The following is a 17981-nucleotide window of genomic DNA, read 5'->3' on the forward strand; positions in this document are numbered from 1 at the left end:
TCAACAGGATTTTTAATTGGGGCCATTGTTGAAACAGCAGATAAAATGACTTGGAAAAATGATGAGCCTGTATGGATAGAACAATGGCCCTTAACAACAAAAAAATTACAGGCTGCAGACTTGTTGGTTAAGGAACAACTTAATTTAAAACACATAGAACCTTCTAATAGTCCATGGAACACTCCTATATTTGTTATTAAAAAAAATCAGGTAAATGGAGATTATTACAAGATTTAAGAGCTATAAATGCTACCATGGAGGATATGGGTTCCTTACAACCAGGACTCCCATCTCCAGTAGCTGTCCCTAAAGGATTTCATGTTATGGTAATAGACTTACAAGATTGCTTTTTTACTATTCCATTACATCCTGATGATCGCAAAAGATTTGCTTTCAGCCTTCCCTCTGTGAATTTAAAACAGCCATATCAACGTTTCCAATGGAAGGTGTTGCCTCAAGGTATGAAAAATAGTCCTACTCTTTGTCAAAAATATGTTACAATAGCAATACAACCAATAAGAGATAAATATAAAGATGCTTATATCATTCATTATATGGATGATATATTAATTGCTCATAAAGATGTCCAATTGCTTCATCATATATTATTAATGCTGACACAGTCTTTACAAAATTTTGGTTTAATCATTGCCCCAGATAAAATTCAGCAATCACCTCCTTACAATTATTTGGGTAGAATTATAAATACTCAAACTGTTTCCCATCAAAATTTGAAATTACGGATTGATCATTTACAAACTTTAAATGATTTTCAAAAACTTTTAGGAGATATTAATTGGATTCGTCCTTTTTTGAAACTTACTACTGCAGATCTTAAACCCTTATTTGATATTTTGAAAGGAGACTCTAACCCACGTTCTTCTCGTATTTTGACAGAAGAAGCTAAATTGGCTTTAAATAAGGTAGAAGAAGCTATTAATAAACAACAATTACAAAGAGTTGATTATACTCAAACTTGGGATTTTCTTATTTTACCTACTCCTCATACACCCACAGGAGTATTATGGCAGTCAGGCCCTTTAGAATGGATTCATATGCCGGTTACTTCTAAAAAGGTTATTTGCTCATACCCTACTGTGATTGCTTTATTAATAATAAAAGGAAGACATAGAAGTAGAGAGTTATTTGGGAAAGAAATGGATAGTTTGGTGATTCCTTATTCCAGAGATCAATTAAATACACTTATGGAACATTCTGAAGATTGGCAAATAGCTTTACAGGGATATTATGGTCATATTAAATTTCATTTGCCATCTCACCCTTTGTTATATTTAGTTAAGAATAACCCAGTTATTTTTCCAAAATTGTTTTCTTCTGAACCTTTACCTCAACCAGCAGCTTTAGTTTTCACTGATGGCTCCTCAAATGGACGAGCATCTTTAGTTATTAATGATAAAACCTATGTTCAACAGACAGAGGAAACCTCTGCTCAGAGGGCAGAAATCATAGCTGTAATTATGGCTTTTACCCAATTAAAAGATCAAATGTTTAACTTATATACTGATTCTCAGTATATTGTAAAAATTTTTCCTCATATAGAGACAGCTTCTCTTCCTCAACATAAGACTACAATTTTTCATCATTTAAATTCTTTACAGAAGTTAATTTTAGATAGACAACATCCTTATTTTATAGGACATATTCGAGGACATTCTAACTTACCAGGAAAATTGTCACAAGGCAATACATTGGCAGATTCATTAACCAGACCCCAAATTCTTACTGTTCAGAAAGCTACAGCTAGTCATGCTTTACATCATCAAAATGCTTCTGCCCTTCGACAACAATTTCATATCCCTAGGGAATCAGCTAGAACTATTGTCAAAAATTGTCAAACCTGTCCATCATTATTGCCAACTTTACCCATGGGAGTTAATCCTCGTGGTTTAAGACCTAATGATTTATGGCAAATGGATGTTACTCATATTCCTTCATTTGGAAAATTAAGTTATGTTCATGTTGTTGTTGATACTTTTTCTCATGTGATTATTGCCTCAGCAAGAACTGGGGAAGCATATAAAGACGTAGTGCAACACTTGTTTATTTGTTTCTCATATTTGGGAATGCCTAAAGCATTAAAAACAGATAATGCACCAGCTTACACTTCAAATGCTTTTAAAAAATTTTGTGATATGTTTAAAATTTCTCATTCTACAGGAATTCCTTATAATCCTCAAGGACAAGCTATAGTTGAGAGAGCTCATCAAACATTGAAAGCTCAAATTACTAAACTTCAAGAAGGAGAATATAAATATAGTTCTCCTTATCATGTTTTACAACATGCTTTGTTTGTGATCAATCATCTTAATTGTGATTATAAAGGAGTGACTCCCATGTTAAGACATTGGGAAAGTAAAAAAATATCAGCAAAACCCTTGGTAAAATGGAAAGATCTTTTGACAGGTAAATGGAAAGGACCTGATGTATTACTAACTTGTGGGCGAGGATATGCTTGTGTCTTCCCACAGGACGCAGATTCCCCCATTTGGATTCCTGACAGACTGATTCGACCCTATGTCCAGCCTCCGGACCAGAAAGCGGAACAGATCGTGCCCTCCGAGTCTCCGACACACCTCACCATTGACCACGGTGCCTGAGGAAGATTTGATGACTACCTTGATTCCATCTTTCTCTCGAATGAGCTTTGATGACCCTCAATCCTTATTCAGACGATCATCTTCTACAAGATTTGCAGAATTACCAACTTGGGGACAATTAAAACAATTGACTCATCAAGCTCGAGAACTTATTTCTACTCAGTCAAACCTCTGCACTCCTGAGAAAATGTTTGTTGCTATGCTAGCTATTCTTGCCTGTCAGATAACCAATGTGTCTTCTAAATATTATTGGGCATATTATCCTGATCCACCTTTATTTCATCTCACTACTTGGGGAAAAGGAGATATTAAGGTATTTACCAATAATACTAATCTCCTAGGGGGTAAATCTAATTCTTTTATTACTCCTATATCAACTCATAATTTTAGTTTTAAGGGTCATAGTCATTTACCTCCTCTGTGTTTTAGTTATAATATTATTCCAATTGTGGGCTGCATACCACTTAATTATAGAACTTTTATGACAAATTCTCCAAATGAGGAAAATGATATAAAGGATCTTTGGATGCTTTCTATTTTAGCTTTAGATTTTCCTGATTTTAAAGAAAATTTGCCTTCAGAAAAGCCTCCTTCTATGTTTCAAGATTGTAAAAAAGCTGAGTCCCATCTTGATCATTCATGGGTAAGAATAGATAGACAATTTGGATTTCCAATGTGGCATACATGTATGTTTATTGAAAGAGGATTTAAAATCTTTCCAAAAAATTCTTCTTTTCCAATATATGATTTTTCTATTTCTGAATCTGAATATGAGGCTCCTAAAATTTTATCGTCACCTTCATGGAATACTCCTCGAATACGAATTATTAGGAGCATTCCACTTGAACCCATGAATGAATGGTTCTCAGCTGGATGGGTTGCCCCTTTATATTTTACTAAAATTAAACAACATTATCAGGTTTATACAGAACTTTACAGATTATTGGCTTCTTTAGACATAATACATATGATTAGGCCTTCTTTAGTACATGAAAGTCATTTTGTTACAGCTTGTGTAGGATCCCCTTATGCAATATTACTTAAAAATCAAGGAACACTAAAGATTTCAAAATTAGAGGATGAAACTTATGATGTTGTTTGTGAAGGTTGTACATTAACAAATTGTATTGATCCTAGCATATCAGCATCTAATCATATTTTAATTGTACATAAACCTTCTTATGTTATGTTGCCTGTTAAATTAGATTCTGTTTGGTATGATGATCCTGGGTTACAAGCATTAGATTCAGTTAATCAAGCCTTAATTAGACCTAAACGTTTTGTAGCTACCTTAATTTTAGGAATTTCAGCATTAATTGGTATAATAGGGTCCATAGTTGCTTCCACCACTGCATTAGTTAAAGAAGTTCATACTGCTCATCATGTAAATCAGTTGTCAAAAAATATTTCTACTGCACTTATGATTCAGGAACATATAGATACAAAGTTAGAAGCTAGAGTTAATGCTTTAGAAGAGGCTGTCCTTTACATTGGTAATCAAATTCAAAACATAAAAACTCGAATGACAACTAGATGTCATTCTCAATATAAATGGATTTGTGTTACTCCTCACACATATAACTATTCTAAAAAAACATGGTCTCAGATACAATGTCATTTACGAGGATTATGGAAAAACACTAATTTAACTCTAGATATAGATGAATTACAGGAAAAAATTAAAGACATTAGCCAGGCACATATTTCAGAAACAACCATTCCAGAATTAGCTGACACTTTTGTTTCCAAATTAAACTCTTTAGTCTCCAGCAAAACTTTATTTTCTATTTTAATTAATAGTGGTTTAAGTATTTTAATTATTCTTGTCCTTATTTTTGTCCTTCCAGTCCTGTTCAGATTGCTGAGTCGTGAAATTCGTTCAGCCCATCTGGAACTAAAATTACTTCATTTAAAAAATAAAAAAGGGGGAATTGGTGGAGGCGATCCCCCACTCACTGTCTTGACAGGGTCACAGTGAGAAAAAGTGTTGGCAAAGCCGCTCTCCCACTGTCTTGACAGGGTCACAGTGAGGATGAATGCTGGCAAAGCCACACTGGTTGGTGGGTAACCGAAACCATGAGACCCTTTTTTATGTAATTGGGACTTTGCATTTTCATGCTTATGTTTCTCACAGGAGGCATGAGCATGTTAAATGCCAAACAAATTAAATTTCAGATGGCTAGAACAGAACAGGTAGTTCAAGCCTTGGAGGCCGTTCTACCCACCCCTCAGCATATCAAGGACAAAGTAAAAGGCTATTCTTCTATCTCAGTACATTGTGGACAAACCTAATAATGGACAACAATCATCCTCTGAAAAACAAATTCTTTGAGAACTAGTGCACCTTGACTGAGAAACAAACTCTTTGAGAACTAGTGTACCTTGACTGAGAAACAAAGAAACTCTTCGAGAAAGCAGCTCAACCAGTTTTATGAAAATAAATTTAGGAATCAATTAAAATAGGTTTATAAGACACAGTTTTAAAATAATGTTAAAAATATTATTTTATTTAGATTCTTAAGTTTAGAAATTCTTAAGTCTTTAGTTGTATAGGTTTCTGATATGTTTTAAGGATGATTCATAAACTTTAGGATATTTTAAATATAAGATTTAAAGGGACTTTTTTAGATGGGAATTTTGAATTAGAAATAAAGTACAAATGTACTTTAGGTTAATGATTGGCTAAAGACTTAGAGTCTGGTTACGTAGTTTGGCATTAGTTAATAAGGAAATAACATATCTTGGGAAAAATAGTAAATCTTGGGAAAATCTGAAGGATGTAAATTGGTGACATGTTTTATTGATGATTTTGTACTTTGATGATTGTATGGCTGGGGGTCATATCCTGGAAGAATGTAGATTGGTGTGCTCTCAATCATGGTTAAGGAAATGTCATGTGTTGGCAAAGTTTTAAATTATGCAATCAATGACGTATTGTGAATCTATAATGATGAGAAAAATTGTAATAAAAAGGGGACCCAGAGAAAGCAGTTTTAGCTCTCTCTCTGGAGATTGCTCAAACGGAACGACTCCTGTCTCATCACTTCGCCGACGCCACTCCTCCTTCAGGACTCCCTGGACCCCGCTGGGGCTGGACCCCGGCATTTAAGTGATTGGCCATTCTCTCCAAGGTTAAATGAACAACTGGTTTTCATTTAATGATGTGGAATATTAGTACAAGTGGCTCTATTTTGGTTTGGACCATTGGGGAAAGACCAAATCAGTGAATACCTATTCAATTTATTTAAGAGATAGAATATACATTTGAAAAAAACATTTAATTATTTACAACTATAGTGCACAAATTAAAATATGCAAACATATTCAAGAGTTAAATTTTTATGATTTGATGAGATTTAATTTCCCATTTTCAATTCTTTCGTTCTTTTGTTATAAAGCTTGAGGGAGGAAAAGAAGGTTGAGATCAGTCACCTAATTCATATAATATTTTGAGGCCTCAAAATATTTCAATTGAGAGCTCAGGTATTTACAAGGATGTCTTTGGTTTAAGTTGGAAGTTAAATTCAGCAATTCCCTAGTTGATAAATTCTAAATAATATTTTGAAAGAGATGAAGAAAATTTAGCGAGAACTGGTGGGAAATGTGATATGGAAAAGAGATCAATGATAAGTAGTTTCTTCAATTAGTATCCCAGGCCCCATTATTTTTCATTTTGAGACAGAATCTTGCCAAATTGTTCAGGCTGACTTTGAACTTGCAATTCTCCTGCTTTAGCACCCTTAGCAGCTGGGATTATAGACACACACCACTGCTTCCAGGTGCTTCAATTCAATCTTGGAGAAGGGTTAACTGTTTACTCATGTGTTCCCTTACCCACACCCCCTTAAATATCTTTGGGCTTCTTCCTGCATCTCTAGTCTATTTCCAGATATATTTGGGATACACCCATAAGTTACTTTAAGTTACTATAATTCTATTAAGAAATTTTAAAAAATCGAGTCTCATTGGCACATTCCTGTATTCCCAGTGACTCAAGGTTGACACACAAGGATCTCAGATTTTGAGAACACCCTTAGCAATTTAGAGAGGCCATAAGCAATTTAGTAAGACCCTATTTCTAAATAAATAAATAAATATAAAGGTCTGGGGATGTAATTCAGGGGTAAAGTGCCCTGGATGTGAACTCAGTATGCTTACCCTTGAGCTACATCTCTAATCCTTTTTATTTTGTATTTTGTGATAATCTCTTCAAACTTGGGATCCTCTGGTCTCAGCATCCTGATTTGATGGATATAGAAGTGTGACTCACTTCACCCAGCCAAGGAAGCCTTTTCTATGGAGTGAAGGAAGCACTACTTCAGTAGAAGTTCAGAGCAATCTAACATCATTTCTAATACATTTTTACTGACATCCTTTTTGAAAAGTCAGATAAGAACAAACTCGAGAGCCTGTTACTTTCCCCAACATCATTTTCTTAAATATGTTTCTGTAATTCTACATACTAAGTATCAATAAATTCTTTTTTTCTAGAAAATATTTTGCTAAGTTTTAAGTAAATGATGTTTATTTTTTGACAATTATGCTTATTTGCTGGCATGCTTATATTGTGTAAACAAATCTTGTGCTGATGATTTTTATTATAAAGAAATCTACTCTCTTATGTGTTACTGCTGTATCTGTTCATCTAGATTTGAAGAACCAGTTCATATGTCTAAACTGTTTTTAAGACCTTATAAATGTCACATGTTTATTTTTTTTCTCAATAGGTAGTACACCAATTTTAATTGGAATGATATGTCTTTCCAGGGCACATTCATAGGCATCTGAAAACATTTATGATTGTTACAGTGTGGTGCTTTCCACTGGTATCTAATGAGTAGAGACCAGGGATTTTGGTGAATATGCCACAAAGTATTGGGCAGCCCCCTGAACAAAGAATGTTACCTAGCTCTGCTGTCGAAAATTTTTGAACTGGTGTATCTTAACTTAGGTTAATAGTAATACTCAAGGGGCTGTGATTGTGGTCCAGCGGAAGAGCATTAACCTAGCATGGGCAGGATCCAAGATTGATTCTCAGCATCACATAAAAAAATAATCATAAAGGTATTGTGTTGTGTCCATCTAAAAAAAAAAGATTCATATTCTCTCTCTCTTTCTCTCTCTCTCTCTCTCTCTCTCTCTCTCTCTCTCTCTCCTTTAAAAAATAGTAATACTCAAAGGGCTAGACATGTAGCTCATTAAAAAAGCCCTTGTCTAATATGCACAAGGTCCTCAGTAATAAAGCCCTTGTCTAGTATGCACAATGCCTCAGGACTTCAATTAATAAAAAATAAATAATACTTAGCCATCTATTGGAGAAAATCAGTAATTAGTAGAAGTCCTACATAAATTGCAAGCTAATGTCAAAACCAAAGTTACAGCAAATTAGTTTAGTGACTAATACTTCATTTTATAAAATAGAGAATAATTATTCCCAAAAGTTGAGCAGAGGAGTTTGGTATTTTAGATAGAAAAAGGCCAAATAAAGCAGAAACAAAAAGCATGTGGTTGTCTTCAAATTTACCGACCTTGTATGGTGAGAACAGACATGGAGCAATTTAAAAATAACCTATTTTTTAGTATTCAGTTGGCTTAAGATTATATTTTTTGTGTAAGAATTAAGATAGAGAAAGCTTCATTTTCATGCCCATGAAATTGCCCTGCATGGGATATTTGACCTTTTGTCCTTAATCTTTTTAAGGCGAGTAGAGGGGACATGGGAATGAACATAGGGATACTTAACAACTGAAACATATCTCCAATCCTTTGTATTTTTTATTTGGAGAAAAGTTGTGACTAGGTTACTAAGGGTCTCACTAAATTGCAGAAGCTGACCTTGAATTTGTAGTTCTTTTGTCTTAGGCTCCAGAGGCAATGGGATTACAGGCTTATGTCATGGAGCCCACTTCTTTAATCCAAAGAAAAAACAAAAACAAAATCAAAAACAAAAACATAACAAAAGACAAAAAATACAAAATAAAACAAACAAACAAAAAAACAACAACAACAAAAGAGTTTCTATCTTTTGTTTCCCTTGCAGAAATCCTAGGTTGTTTTTTGTGAATTTATGTTTTGTTTGTTTGCTTCATATGGTGTAATTGTCAATGTGAATCATCATCATTATTGGATTAAGAGATGCAGATGATTTAGCAGATTCTAGGTGTGTCAAGAGGGTGTGTCTAGCAATGATTGGCATGTGGAATAGCCAAATGAAATGGAGACCCTCCCTAAGTGGGGCAACACCATCCAATAGGGTGATGGCTTGGATGGAATAAAAGTTGGAAGAACAAAGAAGCAGCAGCAGATGCAAGCTTGATTCTTCTTGAACTGGTTCTTGATTGCTGCTGTGAGCATCTGATAATATATGATTATTGCTTCTTTGCTCTTCTAAAGCAGACTCTGCCAGTGATTTTCCAGGGAGTTTCCAGAAAGTTTCAGTCTTGGACTAGGATAGAAAAATTGATCCCTCTTGTTCTGAGGATTGACTGCACAGCTACTGGTTCTTCCAGCACTGGTGACCTTTGTGGACTATTCACCTTCTGGTCGTGTAAGCCAACCTAAAATATCCCTTTTTATAATTGTACTTCCTATTGGTTCTCTTCCTCTAGATAACCATAATACATATGGCCTTTTGTTTGTTTGTTTTACTTTTAAAGAGCTGGGCTTTTATGCCCACCTCTACAGGGATATTTTATAAAACTTTCTTTTGAACTTCTCATACTTCATTGGCCCAAATAGACTATTTCTCCCAATCCTGCTTTCATCTTCCAGTTATTGGAAAGAGTAATAGGGACAATTATGATTATAGACTTCTTTTTTTTAAGAGAGAGGGAAAAAGATATATAGAGAGAAGTAGAGAGAGAGAAAATTTTTTTTTAAATATTTATTATTATTTTTTTTTGTTTGTTTTCGACAGACACAACATCTTTGTTTCTTGTGGTGCTGAGGATCGAACCCGGACCACACTCATGCCAGGCGAGCGCTCTACCGCTTGAGCCACATTCCCAGCCCGACTGTAGACTTCTTATAACCCAATTTCTATACCTAAATTCAAAAGATCAATACTCAAATTTCTACTCTGGTGGGAACAGGAACTCAGTGTGGAAGGGATGTGAGTCATCTAGTCAGAATTATGCCTGGTATAAAGCTGAAGGCTCTCCTTGTGCATCAGTACTTCTTTTGTGTCATAGAATATAGTTTGTCTTGCTTTAATGAGCATTTTTAAGAAAATAAAATGTAGTTATTATTCCCCAGGCATAGTTCTTGAGAACCTTTTAGCCTAAGCAGAATCAGAAGTGGCCTGTTTTTTCTTCCTCAGAAACATGGATTCCAGAATCATGCAAGCCTTCCAAAAGGAAATCACCTGCCCTCTCTGCATGAAGTACTTCATAGATCCAATCACCTTAGCCTGTGGTCACAGCTTTTGTAGGCCCTGTGTCTACCTTGGCTGGCATAACCTCCCAGATCATGTTATCTGCTCTGAATGCAAGCAGATGGTACAGAAGAGAAACTTTAAAACAAATATTTGTATGAAGAAACTGGCAGCCATTGTCAGAAAAAACAGTCTTTGGCAATTCCTGAGCTCTGAGGAACACATGTGTGGGGCTCATAAGGAGATGAAGAAGATCTTCTGTGAAGAAGGCAGGAACTTTCTCTGTTTGCTCTGTTCTAAATCCCAGGAGCATGAAGCTCACAAACATTGGCCAATCGAAATTGCTGCTGAGGAGCACAGGGTAAGTGATTCCTCTGAAGATCCATGTCTGTAAGAACAAAGAAATCAACATGGGTCTCTTTCCTTGGTGAATGCATGACTCTCTCTATGTTTCCCATTTAGAATCACTTCCGGTTCAAGTCTCAGGCTTCCCATAGTTTACAAACATCTGAAAGGAACAAAGAAAACATAATGACCTCGTTATTTTCAATGGGGTTAATTTATCTCTCATTTCTGGCTTCTTCCCTATGTGAAGGTCTGAATGTTACACTATTTTTTGCTGCTTCTCTGATTTATGATTTTTTTTACAGGAGATTATGGTGAAGAAAATGCAGTGTCTATGGGACAAATATTGTGAAACTTACAGAAACCTGACCATGGAGATACTGATTATGGGCTCATGGGAGGTTAGTTCTACGCTTCTGCCTTCAACATGAACTTAGGGGGGCATATGTGCAATGTTTAAAGTAGGGAATAGATCTGAAACTCTAGTTTTCTCTAGGATTAAACAAGAAAGGGGTGGAGTCAACAGTAAAAGTATTTCCTCAGTTCCTATTTAGAGCAGTATGGCCCTTAGCTAGAATTTCTAGCTGAGACACAGATATTAACAAAAGCATGCTGCTTTACTACAGGTAAAGGTACACTTAGTACTTAAACAATAGCTACAAAAAACTGGTCCATTTCACAATGTCATATGTGCTGGGATGATATAAGTGACAGGCAAAAGTGGCATTTGGTAGTCACTGAAAATTCAAATGCAGCTTCCAAAGCAGATTAAGCTGAATGCTGGTAGAAAATTTCAGAGAGAGGGATACATGGCTCAAATATAAGAACAGTCTGAAATTACCCCAACTAATTAATATTTAACATCATAATATAAACCATGGAGGGGAAATATGATGGATTACATAGCTTTGTGTTTTGAGTAGACAATTACAAGTTTGAGAATAATTTTTAAAAAACTCATTTTCTTTGTGAATGTTTATCCTGAGTGTGTTATAATTTAAATGAAAATTAATTTGAAAATTGTTTCATGATAACTATGAAAAATTATAAGCTAGAAAATATGGCAGAAATCAAGGCTGTAAATATCTCTTATTGGAAAGGTTAGGATACAAATCAGAAAGAAAAATGGCCAACATGTAAATAAGTGAAATTCTTGATATATTAGAGTATGATAACTTGGGTTTTTTTTAGAATAATTAAGCAGGGAATTAGAAAAGGAGTACAAGGGCAGAGACTGGAGATGAGGTTTGAATTTTAAATAGTTGGTGGCAAAATTTTTCACTAAAAGTTACTTTAAGATTAAGTCCTGAAGAGGAACATAGCCATAGAGTGTCAACCCAGAGAGAAGCACATGTCAAATAATTGCACTTGGTATATTGAGAGGGAGGTTGCTGAAGTCACATTGAAGTTGATGTCATAGATTGGAATGACTTTTGAGGAGAATTGAAGGAAATGGTATCAGACAGATAATAGAATCAGATGCTAAATGACACTTCAGTATGACAGTTAGCTGGGTGAATTGCATGGAAATTAGTATTGCACTCTGAGGTTACAGTATGTAGGCTTTAAGTGACTTGGCTTAAACTCAAGAAAAGTGAATGGATTTCAATTCACTCCTTGGGGTCTAAAGTCCTTAAGTATGAAATGGGTTATGTTTCTCCACATATGGGTTGGAAAGGATAAGACAACTATATTTTTGTGTGTGGATTGTTTAGAAAACTCTTAACCATGAATAAGTGAATGTAACTTGTTCAATAAAACTGCTGATCATGATGCAGAGTAAAGGACATGGTGGTGCAGTCCTAAAATCTCACCTGCTTGGGAGGCTAAGGCAGAAAGATTACAAGTTTGAGTCGAGCCTCAGAAACTTAATGAGATTCTCTAACAAAATTAAAAGAAAGAAGGAAAAAGAAAGAAATAAAGAAAGAAAGAAGCCATGGGTATTTATAAAAAAAAAAAGGAAAGGAATAAAAATCTGTGGATTCTGGAAGTTTGACAAGATGAAGGCTTAAATTTGATTGTTGATAAGACAAACAATAATCAGGGAGTTTCTTTATTTTATTTTTTGTTTGTCCTTTTAAAATACACATGACAGTAGAATGTATTGTGACATATTATGCATACTTAGATTATAACTTATTCTGATTAGAATTCCATTCTTGTGATACTACATGATGTGGAATTTCACTGATGGTACGTTCATATATAAAGAGAGGAAAGTTATGTCCTAGAATCAGGAGGTTTCAACAGGAGTTAGAGGGATAGGTCCATATTTTGATGAATTTAATTTTACTGCAGAACTACATCAATTTAAGAAGAGAAGCAATTAGAGTTGAGTATGGGAAGATGTCTGCAACTTACTATGAGGAAGAATGTCATCATTTAGAGAGGCTACAAAAAGAAAGCAAAGACATTTTTGAGCAGCTCAAAGAGAGTAAAACCAGAATGGCTCATATGACAGCAATATTAAGAGGAATGTATGAAGAGCTGAAGGAAATATGCCACAGACCAGATGTGGAGTTACTACAGGTAACTACTGATACATGGGGATGTAGGACAAGCATGTATAGCTGTTGCATTTCCCACCTGAAATCCACTTCCCTGTTGCTTCCAGTTTGGGTCTATAAACATATTTCCACACAACTGCAGTTACTTTTCTATCAGGTCACTGCTTCCAAGGATTTCTAAAAATGAAGGATCCCTCCTATGTTATTTATAAGAGACAAAATTGTATGGAATGATTAATGGATAGTCCCCATCTGAAAATCAACAACATAATTGGGACTTTTAGAAATTCATGATTTACTGAGCTGAACATGGGTATTCAGGTTAATTCCCTGATATAACAAGATGGGGTGATTCAGGAATACAGACCTTATTGCTACTCCGTTGTGGCTGCTCACCTGAGACACAGGGCCTTGGGTCCATGGTGGGGATCTTATGATTGCAGCAGAGCCCAGACTCCACAGTCTCTGCCCCTTCCACTCACACAGAATATTGAAGAACCAGACTTTACCAGGACTCTATAGTGGACTGTTTTCTTTTGAGTAGAGAGGAAGTGGGAAATGCATCCAAAGATGGGAGATAGAACTTCTGGGGAAGTAGTAACTTCTGGCGCTGTATCAAAAATCTCACACTGTACCTAATGGTAGAGGGATCCTGTGAAAATCACTTAGACTTTTTATTGTTCTTTTCACAGGTCTTTGGAGACATACTGCATAGGTGAGTGTTTACCTGCCTCTCAGCAGATGCTTTTGCAGTTTCTACAATACTAGTCAGGACTACTATGTGCATGATTCATTGGAATACTGAGTCACTATTGTCATTGATCTACTTTTTTCCTCCCCCACCTACTCTTGACATCTCTCTTACTTCCTATTCTCAGTGATTTTAGGAGCAGCTTCAATAAAAATGTGGCAAAAGAGAAACCATTTAAAACTCCTTCCATTCCTTGTTTTCTTTCCAGTTCTGGAAATCTATGCAGATAAAGGAGAAATACTAAGTGCTCTCAAGGGTGATGAAGTCAAGACACCTCACAGAGCTAATAGAGGGAACAGTGGCTAACAGGAGAGATAGAGTGCTCAAATGTGTGAAGCCTCTAGAGATTTGTTATTTTTGTATGTATAAGTTGACACTTTTAAATGACAGTTGAAAGAAACTCAAAGCATTAGAAGTCTGTGGGTTCTCCAGAGTAGCTCAGCTCCAGGAAGCAGACATCCCTGCCTAAGATTCTTCAGAAACTCTCCCTGTGAAGGAGGCAACAGCCAGTTCTAGTTTTTAGAGAAGCTTGTGTCTGCAGATAGGGAGATTTCAGTGCAAACTGGAAATGGACACCAGGTTTTCACTCTTAAATATACGCAAGTGAACAGAAAACTAAGTATGTTTACAGAATTTGATGAATAACAGAAAGGATTAAAGTGGATTCCAACAGCATTTACAATATATTTGAATATTTAGGAACTGTGAATAAGAATTAATTTCACAAAGGGACAATTTCTGTATTTCCACATCTGTGTGTTACAAGAATTCTTATAAAGTGTCTCATCAAGAGAAGTCATCATTTTCTGACTGTACATATGTTAACTGCATCTTCCTTCTTGCAGGATTGAATCTATGCAGCTGTATATAGTCCAGCCTGTGAATCCAGAACTCAGTGCACGGCCCATCACTGGACTAATTGACAGGCTCAACTTCTTCCAAGGTAAGCATAAGCCCATTGGCAGTGTTCTCACAATCTATTATTTGTTAGGACGACATGGGTGGTATTTCCCTTTCATTAAATATTTTACTTATTTTTACAAATAAATAATTTGACTGCAAATTCTTGAGTATATGTCTATAGTCAAATTTACAGTATAAAGAGTGAAAGATAAAAAACCTACTTAAATATAATCCAAGCTCATATGTCCTGAGGTATATATAAAACAAATGATATAAAAATTGGAAATTTTAATAAACAGAGCTACACTCAGATTTAAGTTTCATTATTCAATTCCACACACAAATTTATGCAGTTGTTAAGTATGTTCATTATTTAAATAAAAAATTGGTCCTGGCATTTTAACTTGGGGCCTCGCATATATTAGGTAAGTACCCCATCACTTAGCCAGATATGCAGCCCCCACTTTTTTTTTTTTTTTTTTTTTTTGAAACAGAGTCTCACTAATTTGCCAGGCTGGCCCTAAACTTTTCATCTGCTTATCCCAGTCTTCTGGGATTTCAGGCATAAGCCACATTATCCTGCTAAATTTAAATTGTTAGGAGAAGCATTGTGGGGTAAATAGGTGACTAGAACTTTATGTTGTTTTTACCATGGGTATATATGATTAAATGACATAAAATTTTGAATAGCTATAGGAAATCTAAGAGAAGAAATCAGCTTTATCACCAAGAAAGAAAAATACACATAAAATTGATTTTGGTTTGCTCAATATAAAAAGCTATATGTTAAATCTCAGATATGCAGGGCATTGCAGAGCCCACAAAAAACTTAGGGATAGTGAAAAGTTTTGCATAAATAATTTCAAATTATTCTTTCTAAAATTACAGAATTTATTGAGGAATAACAGAAAGGATTAGAGTGGATTCCAATAGCATTTAAAATATTTTTAAATATTTAGTAACTGTGAATAAGAATTAATTTCACCAAGTGCTAATTTCTAAGATGTGTGTGTGTGTGTGTGTATATATATATATATATATATATATCCAGTTATCTAGAAAAGGTTACAAGAGAGAAAATCTTCACTTCTCATCCAAATAATGACACCATTTTTTTGAAATAGGAATATTTTTCTGATACTCATTTTTGATGCCTCCAGAGAATTCAGGGCATCCTCTCTGTAGCTATTTTGAAATAAAAATGAAATTAAAAGATATTAGTTTTATATTTGACTCAATATTTGATTTTTCACATTTTCAACAAATTTCTGTATCTGTGGCAAGGAATTTGTTTGTTCTGTAGATTTACTATTCCTGGCCATAATTTATTAAATTTTACAACCACAATCATTGTTGCTGCTACAATTTCACATTTTTCAGTAGTATCATTTTATCTCAGAAAGACTTTTTTTAGAACTTTAACTTCTTATTATTTACATACATGTCTGCAATATTGTTCTTACAGTTGATATTACTCTGTGTCCTGAAAGAGTCAACTGCCATGTCTTCCTGTACGGAGAGTTGAGGAGTGTGAATGTTGGATGCTATCCACAAGGTGCCTCCTGGATCACTCCAACATCAGAATGCTTTCTTGCCTGGGGTACTCACACTTTTACCACTGGCAGATATTACTGGGAGGTGGAAGTGGGAGACTCTTGGAACTGGGCTTTGGGAGTCTGTAATGATTATTGGAAAAAGAACAGAAATTACAAGATGGATGAGGTGGAGGGGCTCTTCCTTCTTGGATGTGTTAAGGAGGGTTCCCATTGCACTCTCTTTACCACCTCCCCACTTGTACTTCAATATGTACCAAGGCCCATTGGCCGAATAGGAGTATTCCTGGATTATGAAGGTAGAATGGTGAGCTTCATTAATGTTGCTCAAAGTTCACTGATACACAGTATTCTTTCCTGTTCTTTTTCTCCCCGTCTCAAGCCTGTTGTCTGCTGTAGTCACATCTGACCAGACATAGATAAGGACTATGCCCCAATGTATGGAAAATTAAATATCCAAGGAAGCCCTCTTCCTTGGGTATTATCAAACATTACAAGCAGGTTATATTTCATTAACTTTACATTCCTTCTAATGTTATGAAAACCTATTTACTCTGTTTTTAATTATGGTGATAATATGAAAAGCCCATATATTCCTAAAATTTCTTTTTTTAAAATTCATTCATTTGAGGATTATAATTGCCTATGGTACAAGAAATAGAATATATTTTCTGGTTTTACTTTATTCATGGACTGTCAAAAATGTAAGAATAGAAAAAGTATGATTTAATAAAGTTAAAATTCAACCTAAGAGAACATGTCTCTTTCTCTACCCAAACAAGCATGACCATAAAGACTCAATGGTTATAAGAACATAATTTTCCCACTTCCTTTTTATCTAACTTTAATTTACTCATCTTGGTCCATTTTCTGTTGTTTTTACACAAATCCTGTATCTCAGTAAATTATAAAGAAAAGATTCATTTACCTCACAGTTCTGAAAACAGGTAAGTTCTAGTTCTTGTTGCCTCAGTTTCTGGTGAGTTTCAAGATGAATCTGCTCATAGCAGAGAAGCAGAAGGAGAAATCGTTCAGTGCAGAATGTGAAAGCACATGGATGGCATTCTTCCTAACAACCCACTGTGTTAAAAATAACTCTCCAAAGGCCCCAAATTCACTCTTTCATTCAGGTTCAGTCCAAGGAGAAAGGCACTGATACTTTTTAATGACTGAAAGGCCCCATCCCAAAACACCGCTGCTCTATGAAATTACACATTAACTTGGTTTTTATTGAGGAAAAAACATATTCAAAACATATTACTATATATCCATCCTGTTCATTATTCTGAGTAATCACGCTTAATCATCTGTGTGATGATTTTCTTTCTAAAATTATAATCATACATGTGAATATTTACAATCATTAGTATTCTCCTCTGCATTGGCAATCAAAGGACAATCAATCTAGTGCTGAATCAAATGGTTATACAGGTGGACAAAAAGAAAACTGAGCCCTACATATACATAGTCTTTTACAGGTTGACTTAAGAGAAAATAGTAGTCTCATAGAAAAATTGCCTAGACAAGACATGAAAACAATAATCAATGAGGAAAATTTAATGGGTCTGCATTAAAATTAATGAATTTTTGCTTAAAGATAATATCACAAGTGTAAACATACAAAACTGGAGTTGGAAAATTGCCATGCACTATGAGTGGTGCCTGTAATTTCACCTACTTGGAAGTCAAATAAGGTGGTTGGTTTGAGTCCAGGTGTTCAAAGCAATAAAGCAAGATCTTATCTCAATAAAAGCTAGAACCAGGCATGATGGTAGATGTCTATAATCCCAACCACTTGGAAGGCTAAGGCATTAGGGTCAGAGGTTTAGCAAGGCTCTAAGCAACTTAGTGGCATAATTTCTCAAAAAATAGAAGTTATATGGTATGTGACTCAGTGGTAAAGCATCCCTGGTTTCAATTCCCAGTGCCCCT

At 35.1% G+C, this 17981-nt stretch overlaps 2 protein-coding genes across 2 annotated transcripts in view; both read left to right on the top strand.

The window, feature by feature from the left end:
• The window catches only part of LOC143640667 (putative N-acetylated-alpha-linked acidic dipeptidase), a 357153-nt gene that overhangs the window by 291343 nt on the left and 47829 nt on the right, over nucleotides 1-17981 (top strand).
• On the top strand, nucleotides 9941-16458 carry LOC143641389 (tripartite motif-containing protein 51-like). Its single transcript, XM_077108687.1, has 6 exons — nucleotides 9941-10351; nucleotides 10641-10736; nucleotides 12634-12864; nucleotides 13535-13557; nucleotides 14439-14536; nucleotides 15962-16458. The coding sequence occupies exons 1-6, from the start codon at nucleotides 9941-9943 to the stop codon at nucleotides 16456-16458; spliced, it is 1356 nt and encodes a 451-aa protein (XP_076964802.1).

Source organism: Callospermophilus lateralis, chromosome 2 (genome assembly GCF_048772815.1).
Source record: "Callospermophilus lateralis isolate mCalLat2 chromosome 2, mCalLat2.hap1, whole genome shotgun sequence".
NCBI classification, from domain to species: domain Eukaryota; kingdom Metazoa; phylum Chordata; class Mammalia; order Rodentia; family Sciuridae; genus Callospermophilus; species Callospermophilus lateralis.